The following is a 17,038-nucleotide window of genomic DNA, read 5'->3' as shown; positions in this document are numbered from 1 at the left end:
GGACGCGTGCTCTCCTGTTACTAAATAACCTGGTTGTTTGTGTCCGTGAAAGACAGATAGGCAAGATAGATATCGTCTCGTGATCATTGTACACAGTTCTAAAAGCCCCGGGGACAGGCTGCTAATAAAGATGTACGCACTGGAAAAAGGGGAAAACATGCATGAAGCCTACGTTGTATTGATCCCTTAAGTAACTAATCCATAATTACAATAAATGCTGTTCTTTTTTTCCCTTTCATAAGCTTTGTTTATCCAGAGAAGGTGGATTTGAGCTTTGTTAGCCCTGCGTGGTGCGTCACTCGCCCTCTCAACCACCGGTCTTTGTAGCGTTTGGGGTCTTTAAGTGCCTCTGTGTTTTGAGGGTCATTACCGACGGAGTGGAGAGTGATTCTCGCTCGCTTGAGTTTTCCCGGCCAGCGCCAAGAATTTTAAATCACCGTGCTTAAGAGACCTTCCTTTGAATTAAGGTTGAAAAATTAAAGGTTGTGGGTGTGGCGGTGAGGCTTTAACCCAACGATACGCCTCTTAGTGAGCCACTTAACCCTGCAGCAGCTCTGCAAGTGCTACTCTGATTTATAGAAGCTCTTAAAGTAGAAATAACATTAAATAAACTAGTTTTAAAGGAGTTTTAGGAAAGGTCATAAGCACAGCACGGGTCCGTGCCTCGCCAAGCGTGCACTGTAATTATTTTGAAAGCAGAAGTCTTTAGAGGATACATAACTTAAACTCTAACCTACTAAAAAAGCTTTCCCTTCCTGCCAGCTTTTTGAGAGCAGGTGTCAAAATGTTGGCCACGTCAGTTCGGGCTGAACCCTCAGCTTGTGTAACACAGCTGGAGCAGTGATTGCAGAGCTCAGCCTCCTTGACAGCTGATTTACGGCTTGATGTGTGGTGCGTTTAAGCAGCTTTATGTGTTGAGGTTTGCAGTATCTGTAGCATGCAGTGGCTTGCTTGAACGGATGAAGGCATCTCCAAAAACTCCCTGTACTCGAATCTATTCATATCTTGGACAATGCTTACTTATTAATAGCTGCTGGGGATGTTAGCTTTCTTTTTAACTATTTGACAGAAAGTGAAAATACTGAATAAACCCAGGTTTATACACACACTTCAAAGCATTTATCCAAAAACAGAACAACTGGTGTGATTAGATTGATTTACTGTCCTCATCTGTTGGAGCTGCCTGCCCTCTAGTGGCCACTCCTGCAGCTACATCCGCCTTTGGCCTTGCCGGAAGTGACCTTGTATCATATTGACATACATTATGTAAGAACAAAGATGTGTAAAGGATAAGGAAAGAAACAGATCCAGCTTGAATATCACTGTTGCCAAATCTCCAATTACATTTACGTTTTTTTTTTTTACTTCAATATTCAATACTTTATTATAAATGCATCCAGATGTGAAAAATGTTTTTGTTTGTTTTTATATCTGCAAGTAAAATAGTGCAAATAACTACGTGTAAATGTAAGTGTTTGCTGATAAAGAGCCTTCATGCTCTGCAAACCATCCCTAAATAGAGATTAAAGAACAAACGGCACAACAGCGAGTAGAAACATGAACAGCATTTATCAGAGCGCCATTATTCACAGAGAACAATAAATGTGCATGAAGTTGGCTCAGTGACAGAGCAGACCAAAGGACCTCACTGTGGTTTTAAGAGGACACTCAGGAGGTCGTAAATTTCATTTATCACCTTTCATTGAATTATTAAAGTCCAGAAATCACTTCACCCTCATTTCTAGGAAAACAAATACTTCAATATATTTGTTAAACACATAAAATGACTCTTCCCGTCTGTCTCCAGGGGTCAATGACAGACTACCTGAAGGCCAACGTGGTGTCGTGGAACGAGCTCTGCCACATCACTCAGACGGCGGCCCGTGGCCTGGCCTACCTCCACGAAGACATCCCGGGACACAAGGACGGACACAAGCCCTCCATCGCTCACAGGTTCCACTGGCGAAATATCTATAAAATACGTTTTCTACCATTTAGACCTGCTCCAGGAGTTCTCCCCTCAGAGATCTGTCAGACTGAATGTTTTCCTTGTTGTCTCTCAGGGACATTAAGAGTAAGAACGTGCTGTTGAAGAGTAACCTGACAGCCTGCATAGCTGACTTCGGCCTTGCCCTGCAGTTTGAGGCGGGAAAATCGGCAGGAGACACACATGGACAGGTAAAGGTTTCCAGTTGGAAGGTTGGAATATGAGCAACTCGTCCACATCTTCACCATGTTTCCAGTCTTTTTAAGGTTGGAGGCTGGAAAACCCACAAACAAATGAAAGTGTTGATAATGGTGAAATACCTCACATCGCCTATGGGTGGCAGTGTGGGACAGAAATCTAGTAATGAGGACTTTATTTGTTGTTGCACTGGCCGCAAAGGTTCGTAAATTATTGGTAAAAGCTTTAAACGTCTGTAGGCGATACAGTTTAAGGTTTGGATGCTGGACAAAAGCATCAGGATAATGTGGTTAACTGTGTGTCATAGAGAGATCAGCCTACAGATCCCTTTATGACACACGTTTGATGAATCTGCCAGCTAAGCAACAACGCCCCTCAATGACGAGCGTCACTTTTCGCCACCTCAGCACATCTGTGAGCTGTGTCATGACTTTCCTCCTCCTCGTCCTCCCTTTAGCATATGCTTGACTTCCTGTAAATGTTTCTGTCCCGATGCTGACCTTTGACCTCTTGAACTGTTCTATTTGAAAACCCCTCAGGTGGGGACGCGGCGCTACATGGCTCCCGAAGTCCTGGAGGGCGCCATCAACTTCCAACGCGACTCCTTCCTGCGTATCGACATGTACGCCTTCGGCCTCCTCCTCTGGGAGCTCGCGGCGCGATGCACCGCCGCTGATGGTGAGGCTGATGCAACACACCACATTCAGTTTGTTGTGATGTGTGCACACACTGTCACCTTCGTCCAGATTCATTTTTAATGCTGAACCTGTGATGTTAACAGGCCCGGTGGATGAGTACATGCTCCCGTTTGAGGAGGAGGTGGGTCAGCATCCATCTCTGGAGGACATGCAGGAGGTCGTCGTTCACAAGAAACTGAGGCCCATTCTGAGGGACTGCTGGCAGAAACACGCGGTGAGCAACGAGTTCATTCACTCAGCTTGTTGTACCATATTTTATATTTGAAAATATCCTAAATAAAGACACCAGGGAGGTCAAAACGAGTGTGAAAAAGACGATGGATGTTTGAAAGAAGTTTTATTGCTTCAGTTACATTTTGAGGCAAATAATCAGATTTGTGTTTGAGATTTTTAGAAAGATAATTTTCCGTTAATAATTGTTTAAATAATTGTCCCTCTCTCTCTCTCTCGCTCTCTCTCAGGGTCTGGCCATGCTTTGTGAAACCATCGAGGACTGCTGGGACCACGAGGCCGAAGCTCGCCTGTCCGCCGGCTGCGTCGAGGAGCGCATCGGCCAAATGCAGCGCCAGGCTCCCATCATCGGCCCCGAGGAGATCGTCACCGTCGTCACCATGGTGACCAACGTGGACCTCCAGCCCAAGGAGTCCAGCTTATGATCGGCTGGTCGACCGCCAGCGGAAACACGGATCTACACGAGAGGAAGAGCAGCCGACCCTGGTTGGTTGGCGTAGTGTTTTCTTTTTGTTCTTTCTTTCCTTTTTCCGTTTTTATCCCCTTTTTTTTTTTCTTCTTTAAAGTGCGGGTCGCTACTCGCGTTCAGGAAACACCCTGCGCCCACCTCACCACATCCGTTGATATCCACTTTGATATGTGTGCCAGAGGATTTAACATTTTATCGGTCGAAAACTCTCGTCCCGAGCAAACGATTCAGGATTTAAACGACGACGTTTGAAACGCTGGGACGCCGACACTCAACAAACACTTTTATCATGTATTGTTTTTATATACACACACATACACACACACACACACACACACACACACACACACACTCACACAGGAGGGCGACCTCTTCTGCTCGGTTTTCTACAGAGAGAGAAGATCCAGCAGAGATATTTCACAGAACTCTCAGTGCATTTTAGTGTAAAAACAAAAAAAGAAAAGAAAAAAAAAAAGACGAGCACCTGGCTCTCTCAAACATTTGCTGTTTTTCTCGTGTGCGTTTTTTTCTGAAGAAACGACTATCGTTCTGCCAATAAGCAACGGCTTCTGAATGTTTATAGTGTAATGCTGCTGTACATAGTGTATTATGGACCCAGACAACTTGGTAATCAAGCTTATTTTAAAGGGGGATGGGGGAGGGGGGGGTCCATTTTCAAGCATTACGACGATAAAAAAAACCATAAACCTCCTTCAACCAGGTATACCTCAGTTCAGATGGACACAGTTTAAATTAGTCCCTCTCCCTGTTCAGTCATAGCTCACACTCTACACAACCTTGGCTCTTCATGACACCCAAACAACCTGCTGTCAGCCGTGGCGCTCATGGGTAATGTAGTCAGCAGAGCCTCTGTAAACATGGCCATTCACACTGAAAGTGTTTCTCCCTTTTCTCAATCTCACGTCTAGTTTTGCTCCACTTAGATTTTTGACTGAATATTAACTCTCTCCTTTTGTTTATTTCTTTTCTCTTTGAGATTTTCTTCTGATTATTGAAAACAAAAAAAGAAAAAGAAAACCCCCCACGATGAAGTTGTCGTTTAAAGTGATTTTTTTTTTTTCTGTTTTTTTTGGGGGTTTGCCGTGTCAACTGTCAACGGAGTAATAATATCTGCCGCTGACCTGCCTGATTTGGGCCGTGAGATCTGGATATACAGTATATGTATTTATATCTCTCTGGATTAGCGCTGGGTACCAACTAATGATACCTTTTGATATTTGGTATATCACACGCTTCAAGACTGTCAGACTCCCTTTTATTTTGTGAGATCAGTCGTGTGTGGACTGATTCTATCTATAGAAAAATCAGTTTAACATAAATAGATCATCCGATGTGTTTATTTTAGGAGGGGTATCGGATTTGAAGTGCAGGAGTACCCAGCCCTGATCTGGATTTATACCTGTATTTAGCTGAGCCAGCTTGCTTTTGATTTGATTGCACACATCTCTCTTTTTTTCTATTATTACTATCAAGAGTTTCTGCTCTCTTTTGATACACCTCAGGAAACTTTGCTACTCACCACCTTCTCGCATCCTCTTCCTCCTTATCCTCACCCGTCTCAGACTGGAGAACCTCCTCTCTGGCTGATTCTGACGCTTTTTCTCTCTTTCTCGACTCATCTCTACTTTCAACAGTTTAGCTGTGCTGTCATGCTCAAAAACAGTGTCTCTGCAGGCTTTAAAACCAGATTTAATGTAATTGCAACACTAATCAAAGACATGTAAATCGTTCTGGTGGAACCTTGTCAATCCCTAAAAAGGTGTTTATTAAGTCCTGCAAATGTTGCATAAACAACATTTGATCAACTGATCAGACGTTTCTAGCTCTGGACATCTAGCTGGATGTACGGCATGTTTTGTGTCACTAAGGTGCAGTTTTATTCCCCTCACACGGGGCTGAAACAAATGGGTTTATAAATCCTTCTGACACGGAACCCAACGACTGCACGGCTAACTGCAGTGAGACGAGTTGAGACGAGGAATCTCTTTCATCCTGGTGCCATTTCTACGTATCCATATTAGTTACTCTTGTAGATGTCAGGCAAAACGGATGTACTTGTCACTGTTGTGAAACAATGACATTTTTTTGAGTCTTTATTTTCTCTTCTGAGGGACATTGAACACTGGTGCCGGCAGACCTGCAGTCTCTCCTCAAGCTTTGGGACGGTTTCTCAAGATGCAGTTTAAAACAAAGCGTTTTTAAAAATCAAATGGTGTATTTGGAAATACTTAAAAAACATGAAACTTCTTTCTGCCAAAACATTTCACATTCAGGGCGATTCATAATGATGCTTTCTCTGTAACACACGCCGTACTGTAGTGCTTGAGGAAATGAAAGTAGACAAGTTAAATGATCATTTCTGGTCAAGGAAGAAGCAAATCACGGCAAACATCAAGTCTATAAGGAGCTAAATATTTGTTTAGAGTGCTAACATGTTCCCCAACTATTCTGGCTGTATTTATTTCAGCAACAGATTTCTCTAAAATACTTTACATGGCTAAACTAGCCTAATATAAACAACTGACCTGACTGACAAAAGGCAGTTTTCCTTCAAACAACCCAGAAAATATACAAAAACTAAAAAGCAAAACATCAGAATTCAGTTCAGAAACAGTAAAAGATAATTGAGCGTATTTTCTTTCCTGTTAGACCTCTAAAACAATAACAATAAGGTAAATAAAGAAGAAGTGATGGTCAGGTTTGAGACAGTATCTCACTACAATATAAGACTATTGCAACAACACAGCAAACCTGAAGGAAGTTAAAGCCATCTTCTGATTCACTTACTGTAGCACGAGTTCAATATTCGCATCAGTATCGCTTCCCTTTGCTGCCGCTGTTTTTCAATTAACCTCGATTTAAAACGGACGCGTCTTAAGTTCCTCATGAAGCTGAAACAGTCAGGGACGAGCTGTACTTCAAAGCCCTCCAATAAGCACTACCTCACTCCCAGGGATTTCTTTTTGGGTTAGAAACGTGTCGCAAAACAACCAAAATCATCACCAGGTTCCTCCGCTAGAAAAGGGATTAAAAGTCCTTCAACAGGTTCCACTTTGGGGGATTATTTGGAAGAGTTAACTCATTTCTCCCCATAAGTATTACCCTTTTTTGTCCCCAAGTTTGTGTCCAAAAGTGTAAAATTTACTCTCCAGTATTTTGAGCAGCCAAGTGGATTTAAAAAACTGCCTCCATATGTTGGTTGGTTATCTGCCAAAGTGGCTGGTAGAGTTGACGAACTTATCAGCCACAGCAAGAATAAAAATAAAAAGTGCCAGCTTTTATTTTGGCGGTCACATCCCGGTACTGTCGGTAGACAGTGGACCATCTTCAGTGTTAAACAGCTTCGAGTTTAAACCGCATTTGAGAAACCGGCCCAAACCAACAAATACCATTCAGGGATTCAGTACTATGCTTTTCTAAGTTCTAGCAAGTTATATGCAACCAGTGCCGCAAACTACCCTACACTTCTGTAGGATCAGCTACAGGAGTGACTTTCAATACACACACAAATAACTTGTAGCATTTTAATTTTTTTCTTTTTTTTTTTTAATCCGTTACCTTGCATATTGATGTGTTGTATTTATTTTATAATTTACAGGCCTGAGGTTTTTGGGTATCGGAACTCGGGTGCAACTCGGACTAAAGTTGTAAGAGTTGGCACGATGTTAGGTTGTTGTTGGGGGAGGGAGGGGAGGGAGGGGGAGGGGGTGTTCATTTGTAATTCAGGAAATACTTTCATTAATTCAAAAAGAAAAGATATAAACTGTAACGTGCTTCTTTCTATTCAGTCTATGGACAAACGACCGAGAATGAATGTTCTTCAGACTCCTGGATTCCAGTATTGTGTGTACTTTGGTGGATTGAGCCCCGGCCCTGTGTAACTCTAGAGGGCTTCGGGTTTGGCTGGTTTCGTGTGATTGTGGCCCCGTCCCGGTAGAGAGTAGTAAAACCAACGCACCTGGAGATCCATTCATACACCTGTTGGTTGTACGGTGTACTTATACAGTCCAACCACAAAGTGAAGAACAGTAAAGACAAATGTGTGCATTGTTTCATTTAATTGAAAAGCTCCCAAGTAGGATTTGGATTTTACTTTTTAAAAGTACAAACATCTGCTTCTGGCCTTCTAGTTTCCTTCTAGTTCCATCCTCAAATCTCGCCTAAACTCTACAAACGCTCTTCAACCTTTAAGAGGCATTTCAGTTTATCCAAAATATCTTTGATATTCTGTTTGTCTTCATCTGAACTTTTATCAAACCTCTTTGCTTCCCCTCAGGTCTTCACTATCTCAACAAATCTATTCTGACTCGAATATTGTCTGAACATGGTCATTTAAAGGTGTATGAATGGGTTTCCTTCAGCACGCAGGCTTTACGTTCTTCTATCTCGACCTCCTCTAGCCCAGCACCTCACATTGCTGTGCATATTAACTACCAGTGAAACATTTGTGTCTTGTTGCCCCCCCCCCCCCCACTATTTTAAGCAGTCTAGGATCTGTACAGACATGAGAACATAAGTACCTGTATCAACTATATACTCTGAGCTGAATCTTTATAAGTGCGTGTTGAACTTCAGTGTTTCCTCTACATTCGTTTATACTTTTCTTGTGTTTTGCCTCGGCGGCGGGGGCTCGGCCCGGCTGCATGAAACAGTTGTCCTTCACGATGCAAAAAATGACTTTAAGTTGAGCTTTGTGAAAGCTAAACGCTAGAGGCTCATTGGAGTACTTTGTAAGGCATCCAAGAAAGCACTTAAGGGTTCCTCGGCAGACAAAAATAACGAAAGTTGAGCCCATGGAGTTCCTCAAGGTTCCTACTCGGGTCCCCTGGCAGTTGCAATTTGAAGAATCCCCTAAGCTCTTAAACATCAGTTGCAATACTCCATGTGATAATGCAATCACTCACTACAGGTATTTCATTCCAGCATCTCAATCTCCTCCTTTTCCCACTGTTGGTAAGAATTTTAGAGGAAACATTGAACTCCAATGACCTCCAATGTCTTGGCAGCAGGATAAGTCTGAAATTTCTACAAAAAAAAGCCCACCCACCCAAAACACTACAAGCGTTTTTTGACCCCACATCTCTCAAGGCTTTGGAGTTGCAGCGCTGATCCAGGATCTGCAGACACAGCCTGTGATGGTAATGATGCTGACAGGGTTTCTGGGTTTCAAGGCTGGAAGTAACCGATAAATCTGATCATTTCTTTGGTCACAAAAAACAAAAAAATGCTCTAAAATGATGAAAATGTTATTTTTATTTTTATTTACTCCTGATACATGTGACTGTGCGTTTTTATGTTGCTGACTAAAAGATGTGAAAATAGGACAACAAACTGATGTCTGGACAAAGAGTGGGTTTTTATCTCCAGGGTTCTCACCCTGACCTTTGACCTCCCAGTGAAGGGCCAAGGGGGGGATTATGGGAAAAGTATTATAGCAGAAAAGAAAACCTTCAGAAACCCTGGATCCATTATCACAGAGGAGACTAAACAGATCCCTGATCAGCGCTGTGACTCTCGGCCATGGTTTTTATCAGCTGAAGTGATCCACGTGATGTAAATAAATGTGTTTTTAGATTGTGAATGCTGATGTTTTTCTTTTTTTCACTGACTGAATCACATTATTACTTACTCGTCTTATCTGACAGCTGCAGGTGGAAGTTAGAAGTTCTTTATTTAACAGGTTTGTCATTTCCTTGGAAGTAAAATATTGATTCATTTATTTATTGATTGAAACTTCTGATATAATATATATTGCTTTTTACATTTTTGCATATTCAGCTAAACTAAAAGACTCTTAGTCCTGAATTGTATTTCTTTTCCAGGAAAAGGGAATTATTTGGGAATAAAAGAGCTTTTCTGTTATACAGTAGGATAAGGTTATATGTTCAAAACATACAATCACTTCATAACATTTTTAATTTAAATCAGCCAATAGGATATTAATCAGGACAGCTACAATACCAAGCTGCATTTTAATATTCTCAAATGTTTAATAGGTTGATCTGTAAAAGTTTATATTTTACACTATGGGTTCCTTTACAAAAAAGACTTGTTCACCAAAAATATTCTAAATTTGATTCTTTCAGCTAGAGGTGTCCTTGACCAAAAACATTAAACAATCTGCCAGAAGGGACATAAATTATTATTAACAGCAAGCAAATGGAATTTAAAAACAGTAAATGTACTGTTGCATGCTTTTAAATGAAGACAGCATCTTCTTTGCAGCACTGAGGGAGGACAAACCAAAGCTTGTCTATTAATAACCACTGTTATTAATAGACCTGTTAACTGCAGATATGTACACTATGTTCTGTTTGTTTTGTCAAGGATGTAATCAGAAAAAACAAATCACTGCACTATCACCTGTCATGATCACACAGATACCTAAGGTTTAAATGTTGAAGCTCAGCAGCACTTTTGCACAATAAGCTTTTAGCCAAAAGATACCAAACAATTCTTTCATCTAATGAGGTGTTTGTGCTTCCTGTCCAGGCGGATGGTGACTGTAGAAATCCACCACTAGATGGCAGCATTCAGCAGGTTAAGGTGAAACATAGGTTTCCAGACTTTTAAATGTTTTTTTTAAGGTTAAATTCAAGAAGAACTTTGCGCTACAAGATGGTAAAAATCAGCAAACAGTTGTCCTAGAAGTAATACACATTTAATTTAACCATATCAACAATAACAGTAATGCAAAACTGTTCTTTTTTATTTTGTGATTATTTACAGTAATTATCAGTCAAAACTCAGCTCCAGAACACATGTGACATACTGAGTATATGTTAAATAATCCTGACATGAAACATTTGCACTACTGGTGTAGATTTAACATACTGGCAGCCACGTTTTCTACCTGGTTGAGTTTTGGTCCTTGGTCGTCTGTTATTTATGACACACTTCCAAATATGAGTTAATATTTTCCATTTCCTCTAGCAGTGCCGGTGTCTTTCTCGCCGTGCTGGAGCAGAAAACCATCAAACAAACGTCTAGATAAAGTCCAAATGTCTGCAGAGTCCTAGCCGAACGCCGACATGGCCCACTGCTTGACGTCCGTGGGGCATTGTGGGTACTTCTGCAGGGCCTCCATGATCTGACTGTGGTCCAGCATGAGTCTCATCAGCTGGTATTCCCTCTGAGTTTTGGCCGAGGAGCTGTCGACGGGCCGGATCAGCTCCAGCTGCTGCAGGTGCTCGAAGGCCTGAGGACGATGAATAATATTCATATTTCTCTTTCTTCCTAGAGAGCCTCTAAAGCACATTAAACATCACAGGACTCTTTAGATGCTTTATACACACCTTCATTATGACCGGCTGGTCAAATTTGTACATGGAGTTGGACTTCCTCTGCAGGAACTTCTTAAACTCTAAGAAACAGAACAAGAAGAAAAATCGACTTATTATTTACAAGTAAGAAAAAGAGCTGAATAATCAAATTGTTTTGACTCATAACTAGACTTTTATTTTTCATTTTTAGCATCAGTGCTAAAGTCTTATTTCCCTCGTGATTCATTTTGTTTATCATTTCAACCTTCCTTTATAAGCTCTTTTTTTATTACACCCACATGTAACTCATTTCAAGTACTAAAAACTAAAAGTCTTTAACATCTCCCGCTGGTGTTCTTTAATCTGTTTCTAATGACAAACCAAAAACTAGCTGAGTCATCCAGGCGTACCGTTGTGAACCATCTGCAGATTGAACGGCTCTCCTTCGTAGACGTCGTTGAGGTGTTTCATGGCGATGATGAGGCACAGCTCCAAGATGGACAGACCTTCGGAGGAGAGAAAAGAAAACACAAATATAACAGGTGTGAACTCATTAGAGAGACCAAAGTGTGAAAAGGCCGTCATCGTTTCTACCGTGGAGCATGTTCGCCTTGGCGTCAGCAAAACTCAGTCTGCTGGCCTCCAGCAGGTCTGCAGGTTTGATGGAGGGTTTGGCGACAGACACTCGACTCAGACACAACATCTGGAGATAAAGAGGTAGAAGAGGGTAGTGAGGTCTCAAACCAAATGACAGATGTGGTTTGTAACAATTCAAAATACGGCGTGTTGTACCAGCAGCATGTGCATCGAACGGAAGTCCTTGCTGGAGTTGAAGTGTCTCTGTAGAACGTCCTCCACTGATTTGTCTTCACACAGCGTCTGAGGAAGGAAAACCAAAAGGAGATTTAGGACATCTGATCCCTCCACTTAAATGTACTCGTGTCTGATTTCATGACTCACCTCTATGCTGGCGTTCCAGTCCAGAGCGAACTGGCTGTCCGGGAAGTCGTCCGGCAGGCTGAGCTGGGTCCGGACCCGCTCCAGGTACTCTGTGAACGTCGGGTTGCTCAGCAGGTGGATCTGTCGGTGGGAAAACCGCGACTTCACGCGCTTCTCCAGCAGCTCCAGAACGTCCTGGATGAAAAATTAACCACCATAAAGATGTTCACTCTGTCAGAACCCATCAGTATTATCCTTGAAAAGCTCAGGGTGATTGAGTGAAGCTTACCAGTCTGCAGGTGACGCCGACCACAGCGATGGGAGCCTGGGCGGACTGGGAGACGTCAAACAGGTTGTAGAGCAGAGTCTGGTTCTTGTGGTGGGCGAACAGGTCGAACTCATCCAGAACGAACAGAACTGGGCGGCTGCTGCTGCGATCACCTGGACGGGAGAGAGTGAAGCGTGAAACCCCCTAAAAAAACAAATCACCTGTACGCCCCACTCTTAAATCTAGATGCTAAACGTTCTGACCTTTCTTCAATGCCTCCAACAAGAAAGCCAGATTCTCTGCAAAACCTCCCTAAAAATAAAACAGAAAAAGGTATTTAAGAGTTTTATTGCATCATTAATGAAAAAAATGTTGTTAAAACTCTTTGCAAATACTCACAAACACTTTGTCACCGACAACGTTTTCCAGGTGGAGCTGCCGCGTTATTTCTTTCAGAGCTATTCTGTCGTCAGTCTGCAGGAGACCTACAGCAAAGAATATATAATAATGAAGAAAGGGTTTAACTTCTGTTTGAACCCTGGTGGATAGATTTTCTATGGCTACAAAAAAGAGAAAATCCCCCAAAAAGTCTCCATAATTAGATCCTTAAATTCTGAATAAATGACATTAACTGTGGTGCAGAACCAGATCTTGTACCGTTGAGATGAACCTGTAGCAGGTTCTTCTGAGCTTCTTTTTCCTCCAGCAGGTCCCTCAGCACACACTTCAGCAGCTGCAGACACAAAACACAGACACCATCAGACAACACAACCCTCCCAGGATTTAAACACACTCCCAACACAATTAATCATCTTCTCGACCACCTTTTATTTATTTATTTTAACCCATAAGCTCGTTTTAAGCATGTGTTCTGGCTACAGAGGCTCACCATTGTTTTTCCTGCTCCTCTGGGACCGATGATTAGAACCGAGTTACTCTCCCCGTGGACGGCTGTCCGCTTCAGCAGCTCCAGGAGGTGTCTGAAAATACAGTGTTTTCACTACATTACCCACAATGCTCCTGCAGTTGTGAAATTAGAAGTTCCATCGTTAAAAGATGAACTTTTTTCCTACATAGTCAGTAAACCTGCTCCATCTAATGAGTATAAATGATTAAATCCTCACTGTTGGAGGTGGACTTCACTACCGGCTCTAGAGAGCAACACCTGGGATCCTTGTGTTGTGTTCAAGTCAGCTGGGAACTGGAGCTTTTCCAACCTCCAAACTGGGACAGAGCTGTCAGCCAGGTACGACTGAACTGGGTCACTGAGACTCACACGGAGTCCCAGATCTTCTCTTTATTACAGATGACCAACCTACTGCAGTTTTAAGGATTTTCTTTTGATTATGTGACTTTTATATTTATCTCTTCCTTTCTAACTTCACCATATTCCACGCTAAAAGGTTTTTCTTCACAGTAACAACTGCCTTTTTTAAAGTTTATTAAGTTATGATAGAGAATGTGTCTATGTTTTTATTAGCAGCATTTGATCACCCATCTCAACCACTTCAGTAAAATGATTTAATTTAGGTCAAAACCACATCCAAACAATAAAAAGCCTTTCAGCCTTTCTAACCCACATTGATGAAATAAACCTACTTGTGTTGAGCTTCCACTCCCTCCGGCCTGTCAGGGAGCTGCTGATGACAAAGCCGCTCCCTTAACATGTCCTGAACCTGAAAATCAATAAAGACATTACAGTGACACATCATCCATAAACCAGTTATGAGACAATAAGTCAAGTCTGCTGACACCAACCTGTGAGATGCATTCTCCCACCGGCAGAGGAGTATCTTGTATCTTCCTCTTGCTCATGATGCTGTGACTGTAAGCTGCAAAACATGTAGTCGTTCATCAAAATACATGATATTTATTTACCAAAATGTGCTGCAGGGACTTCCAAGGGTGCTCAATGACATCCCAATAAAATAAACACTACTTCTGTATATTTTTATTCCATAAAGCAGCACTACAAAATGAGAGTATTTATGTGAAAAGCACTTTCTAGGCCCTAGATTTACTTTATGTCCTGTTAACTATCTCCTCACAAGCAGAACATGGCTTCAATATTGTATTTAATCTCATGCAGATGTAAATCTTGCACTTATGTGTCAATTAAATGCACTAACATAGTGGATTCGTCTTGGACAATGACAAGTTTACATCAAACTCCCATCCAGAATTCATCAAAACACTATGATCTGGATTTGTGACATGTGCATTAATGCTGTTACATTAGATGAACTTTATAATAAATAAGGACAAATAACCATCAATTCGGCCAATAGCTATTGCAATAAAAACAAATATTTTTATGCAATTTCCACTTTAATAAATACCTCTGAGGTGTGTTTACATCAGTCTGAAGCTTACACTATAGTACAACCCTGCAGATATAGTGGATCATATGTATGCCGAATTATGAACTCACTAGTTAATATTCAGAAACAGTTGTAAATTCTCATGCATTGCATTGGAGTTTGCAGAAAACAAGGATATCATTTAAATGTTGTGATTTATGAATGGAGTCTGGCTCCACTTCCCCTCCATCTGCACGTGAGCAGCACGTGTTGTCTTTAAACTTTAAACTACTTTAAATGTTAAGCTGCTTCAACGTCAGATTATCTGGCAGCGTATTCACGTAAAGTCGTGAAGAAAACGTACCTGGGAAGAGCAGTAACTCACCTGCAGCGAGGTCTCAATTTTCGCGGGAAATACCGCTCCGCCAGCGATGACGACTTCCGGGTTTGACGGGTTCTCCGGCTCTGATTGGCTGAGGGGTCATAGAATGGAATATAATAGAAATGCACTGTCACCATTATAATATATCCATACATGCATTACTACTTTTACTATTAATATATATATATATATATATATATATATATATATATATAATAAAAAAAAAAATATATAAAAAAATAATAATAATAATCACAGCAACACCAACGATAATAATTCATAATAATAATAATACTAAAAATAATAATAATAATCACACCAACGATAATAATTCATAATAATAATAATACTAAAAATAATAATAATAATCACAACAACACCAACGATAATAATTCATAATAATAATAATAATAATAATCACACCAATGATAATAATTCATAATAATGATAATACTAAAAATAATAATAATCACAACAACACCAACGATAATAATTCATAATAATAATAAAAATAATAATAATAATAATCACAACAACGCCAACGATAATAATTCATAATAATAATAAAAATCATATTAATAATCACAACAACACCAACGATAATAATAATAAAAATAATAATAATCACAACAACACCAACTATAATAATTATTAATAATAATAATAATAATACAATAATAATAATAATAATAAATGAGAAAACCATTACAAAACAAAGAGATTTTAATCAAAGGTTTGATTTAACTCCAGAGCTTTCAGCCCCACCTCCCAACCTTCATCAGCAGTTGGTGTTTAAAATGTTTGGCAATAGAAAATATTATTTTATTTGTCCTTAAAATATCTTTTAAATGATCATATCTTTAAGTATTTCAGGAAAGTGACCATTCGACAAGTATCAACAAGTAAGTCTAAGTTTCAATAACCCCCAGCTTTAGGTTAAAATGTTCGACACCATACAACCTATATAGACACTCATTTAATGTTAAATTTCACTCTATATATCCCACCTTCTTCCCCTTTTTTATTTCCTTAGACAAATAATATCTAGTCATGACTCAAGAAATAAAGCATTTAGAAAACATGTGTGTACTTCTGACAAAATGTTGAGTTTAAATGAAGCCTATTGCATTTCAAAAGATGACACTGATTGCCCCAACATGGCAAATTAAATATAATTAGGATTTTCCTTTAAATCTGTAAAGCCACAACTGTCACCACAGCTCTGATTTTCATGAAAATTAGAATCATTTCATGTGAATGCTTCATAACATATTTTACTCACTCACGATGACGGTGAAGCTCTGGAGATACTTAAACGCTTCCTGTGGCTTTCTGGTTGATGAAGGATGAAAACAGCCCAATAAACCACCAGATATCTCACAAATCGTTTTCCAGTCTCCGCTCACGTTTAGCCTGTCACATTATCATAAAATACAACTCTCTGCCCACGCATTCAGCCCTGTGTTTGCCCTTAAAAATACATGAAGTGGGCCTTTTTACGGCAGCCATACACTGAATTAATTTAACGTCTCCTCAGGTTTGACCTTCAGACAAAATTCAAGCATTTGCACCGAAAGCTGCATCTCCTTTTCCTGAACTTCTTCTTTTTTGAGCTTTTGTGACCTTTATTCATCCAGGGAAATAATCATTTTTGCTGAGCATCTATTTTTGCTTCAGTATCATTATGTTTCAAATGTTCATACACTTCAAGTTACCACAATACACCTGTATTTCTTTTGTTCAATAATTCAACCAGCTGCCAAATTATCAGACAATTTATTTATTAATATGAATGTATTATCAATAATAATTTGATCTTATTTAAAATGCTGCTTCCCTGGTGTTTTTCAAGCTGTCAACATAATATATATATATATAAGATAAGATAAGATAATCCTTTATTATTCCCGCAGCGGGGAAATGTACATTACAGCAGCATAGATATAGTGCAAACAAGGTACATAGTTGAAAAAAACAAACAAGTATTTTAAATAAGTAAGTAAGTAAGTAAGAAAAATAAATGTATATACACAAACACTGCATGCTTTAAATATATGTTTGCACCCTTTTTTTTTTTTATCATTATTGATCATTTAGAGTATTTGTACATGACTCAGACATCAAATATATCAGTGGATCCTTTATAAAAAAAAAAAAAAAAAAAAAGAAGGTTGCAACCTGATAATATAATATATATTCTATCAGAAGGCAAATAAGTGAAATAACATGAACTATTCTTTATTTTGCTGAAGATCCATCCTCGGCCCCTGGAGGCCCCCAGAC

General features: G+C 40.0%; 2 protein-coding genes across 4 annotated transcripts in view; one reads left to right on the top strand and one right to left on the bottom strand.

Annotated features, from left to right (window-relative positions):
* The window catches only part of LOC129111556 (activin receptor type-2A-like), a 41,696-nt gene extending 31,555 nt beyond the window's left edge, over nucleotides 1-10,141 (top strand). The window contains exons 7-12 of one of the 2 annotated variants that reach the window (XR_008532332.1): nucleotides 1,808-1,953; nucleotides 2,064-2,178; nucleotides 2,725-2,863; nucleotides 2,967-3,097; nucleotides 3,345-3,600; nucleotides 10,097-10,141. Coding sequence is in view for 1 of the 2 variants with exons in the window: in XM_054623546.1 (XP_054479521.1) it covers nucleotides 1,808-1,953; nucleotides 2,064-2,178; nucleotides 2,725-2,863; nucleotides 2,967-3,097; nucleotides 3,345-3,539 (726 nt within the window). In the remaining variant the exon portion in view is untranslated. Of the gene's footprint in view, nucleotides 1-1,807; nucleotides 1,954-2,063; nucleotides 2,179-2,724; nucleotides 2,864-2,966; nucleotides 3,098-3,344; nucleotides 9,180-10,096 lie in introns of those variants that run through there. The other variant, XM_054623546.1, reaches the window with a different exon arrangement.
* A 159-nt stretch (nucleotides 10,142-10,300) lies between these two features.
* Nucleotides 10,301-14,834, bottom strand: orc4 (origin recognition complex, subunit 4). 2 transcript variants are annotated; one of them, XM_054623548.1, is made up of 14 exons: nucleotides 14,759-14,834; nucleotides 13,832-13,905; nucleotides 13,673-13,749; nucleotides 12,963-13,053; nucleotides 12,731-12,806; nucleotides 12,473-12,558; nucleotides 12,337-12,385; nucleotides 12,095-12,246; nucleotides 11,827-12,000; nucleotides 11,659-11,745; nucleotides 11,461-11,569; nucleotides 11,277-11,372; nucleotides 10,900-10,967; nucleotides 10,301-10,802 (listed from the first exon to the last, which is right to left on the bottom strand). In XM_054623548.1, the coding sequence occupies exons 2-14, from the start codon at nucleotides 13,886-13,888 to the stop codon at nucleotides 10,620-10,622; spliced, it is 1,305 nt and encodes a 434-aa protein (XP_054479523.1). In that variant the 5' UTR covers nucleotides 13,889-13,905; nucleotides 14,759-14,834; the 3' UTR covers nucleotides 10,301-10,619. The 2 variants fall into 2 exon arrangements, with proteins under 2 accessions (XP_054479523.1, XP_054479522.1); XM_054623547.1 differs by having other exon boundaries at nucleotides 14,738-14,768.
* Nucleotides 14,835-17,038: the final 2,204 nt, after the last annotated feature.

Source organism: Anoplopoma fimbria, chromosome 22 (genome assembly GCF_027596085.1).
Source record: "Anoplopoma fimbria isolate UVic2021 breed Golden Eagle Sablefish chromosome 22, Afim_UVic_2022, whole genome shotgun sequence".
Lineage (NCBI taxonomy): Eukaryota > Metazoa > Chordata > Actinopteri > Perciformes > Anoplopomatidae > Anoplopoma > Anoplopoma fimbria.
This window is presented reverse-complemented; position numbering and strand designations above follow the sequence as displayed.

Coding starts and splice junctions, on each gene's coding strand:
- orc4 (XM_054623548.1), bottom strand. CDS start 13,888: ATGAGCAAGAGGAAGATACAAGATACTCCTCTGCCGGTGGGAGAATGC. Junction 12,807..12,962: donor GAGGAGCAGGAAAAACAATG/GTGAGCCTCTGT, acceptor TTGTGTCTGCAG/CTGCTGAAGTGTGTGCTGAG. Junction 12,386..12,472: donor TTGTCGGTGACAAAGTGTTT/GTGAGTATTTGC, acceptor TTTTATTTTTAG/GGAGGTTTTGCAGAGAATCT.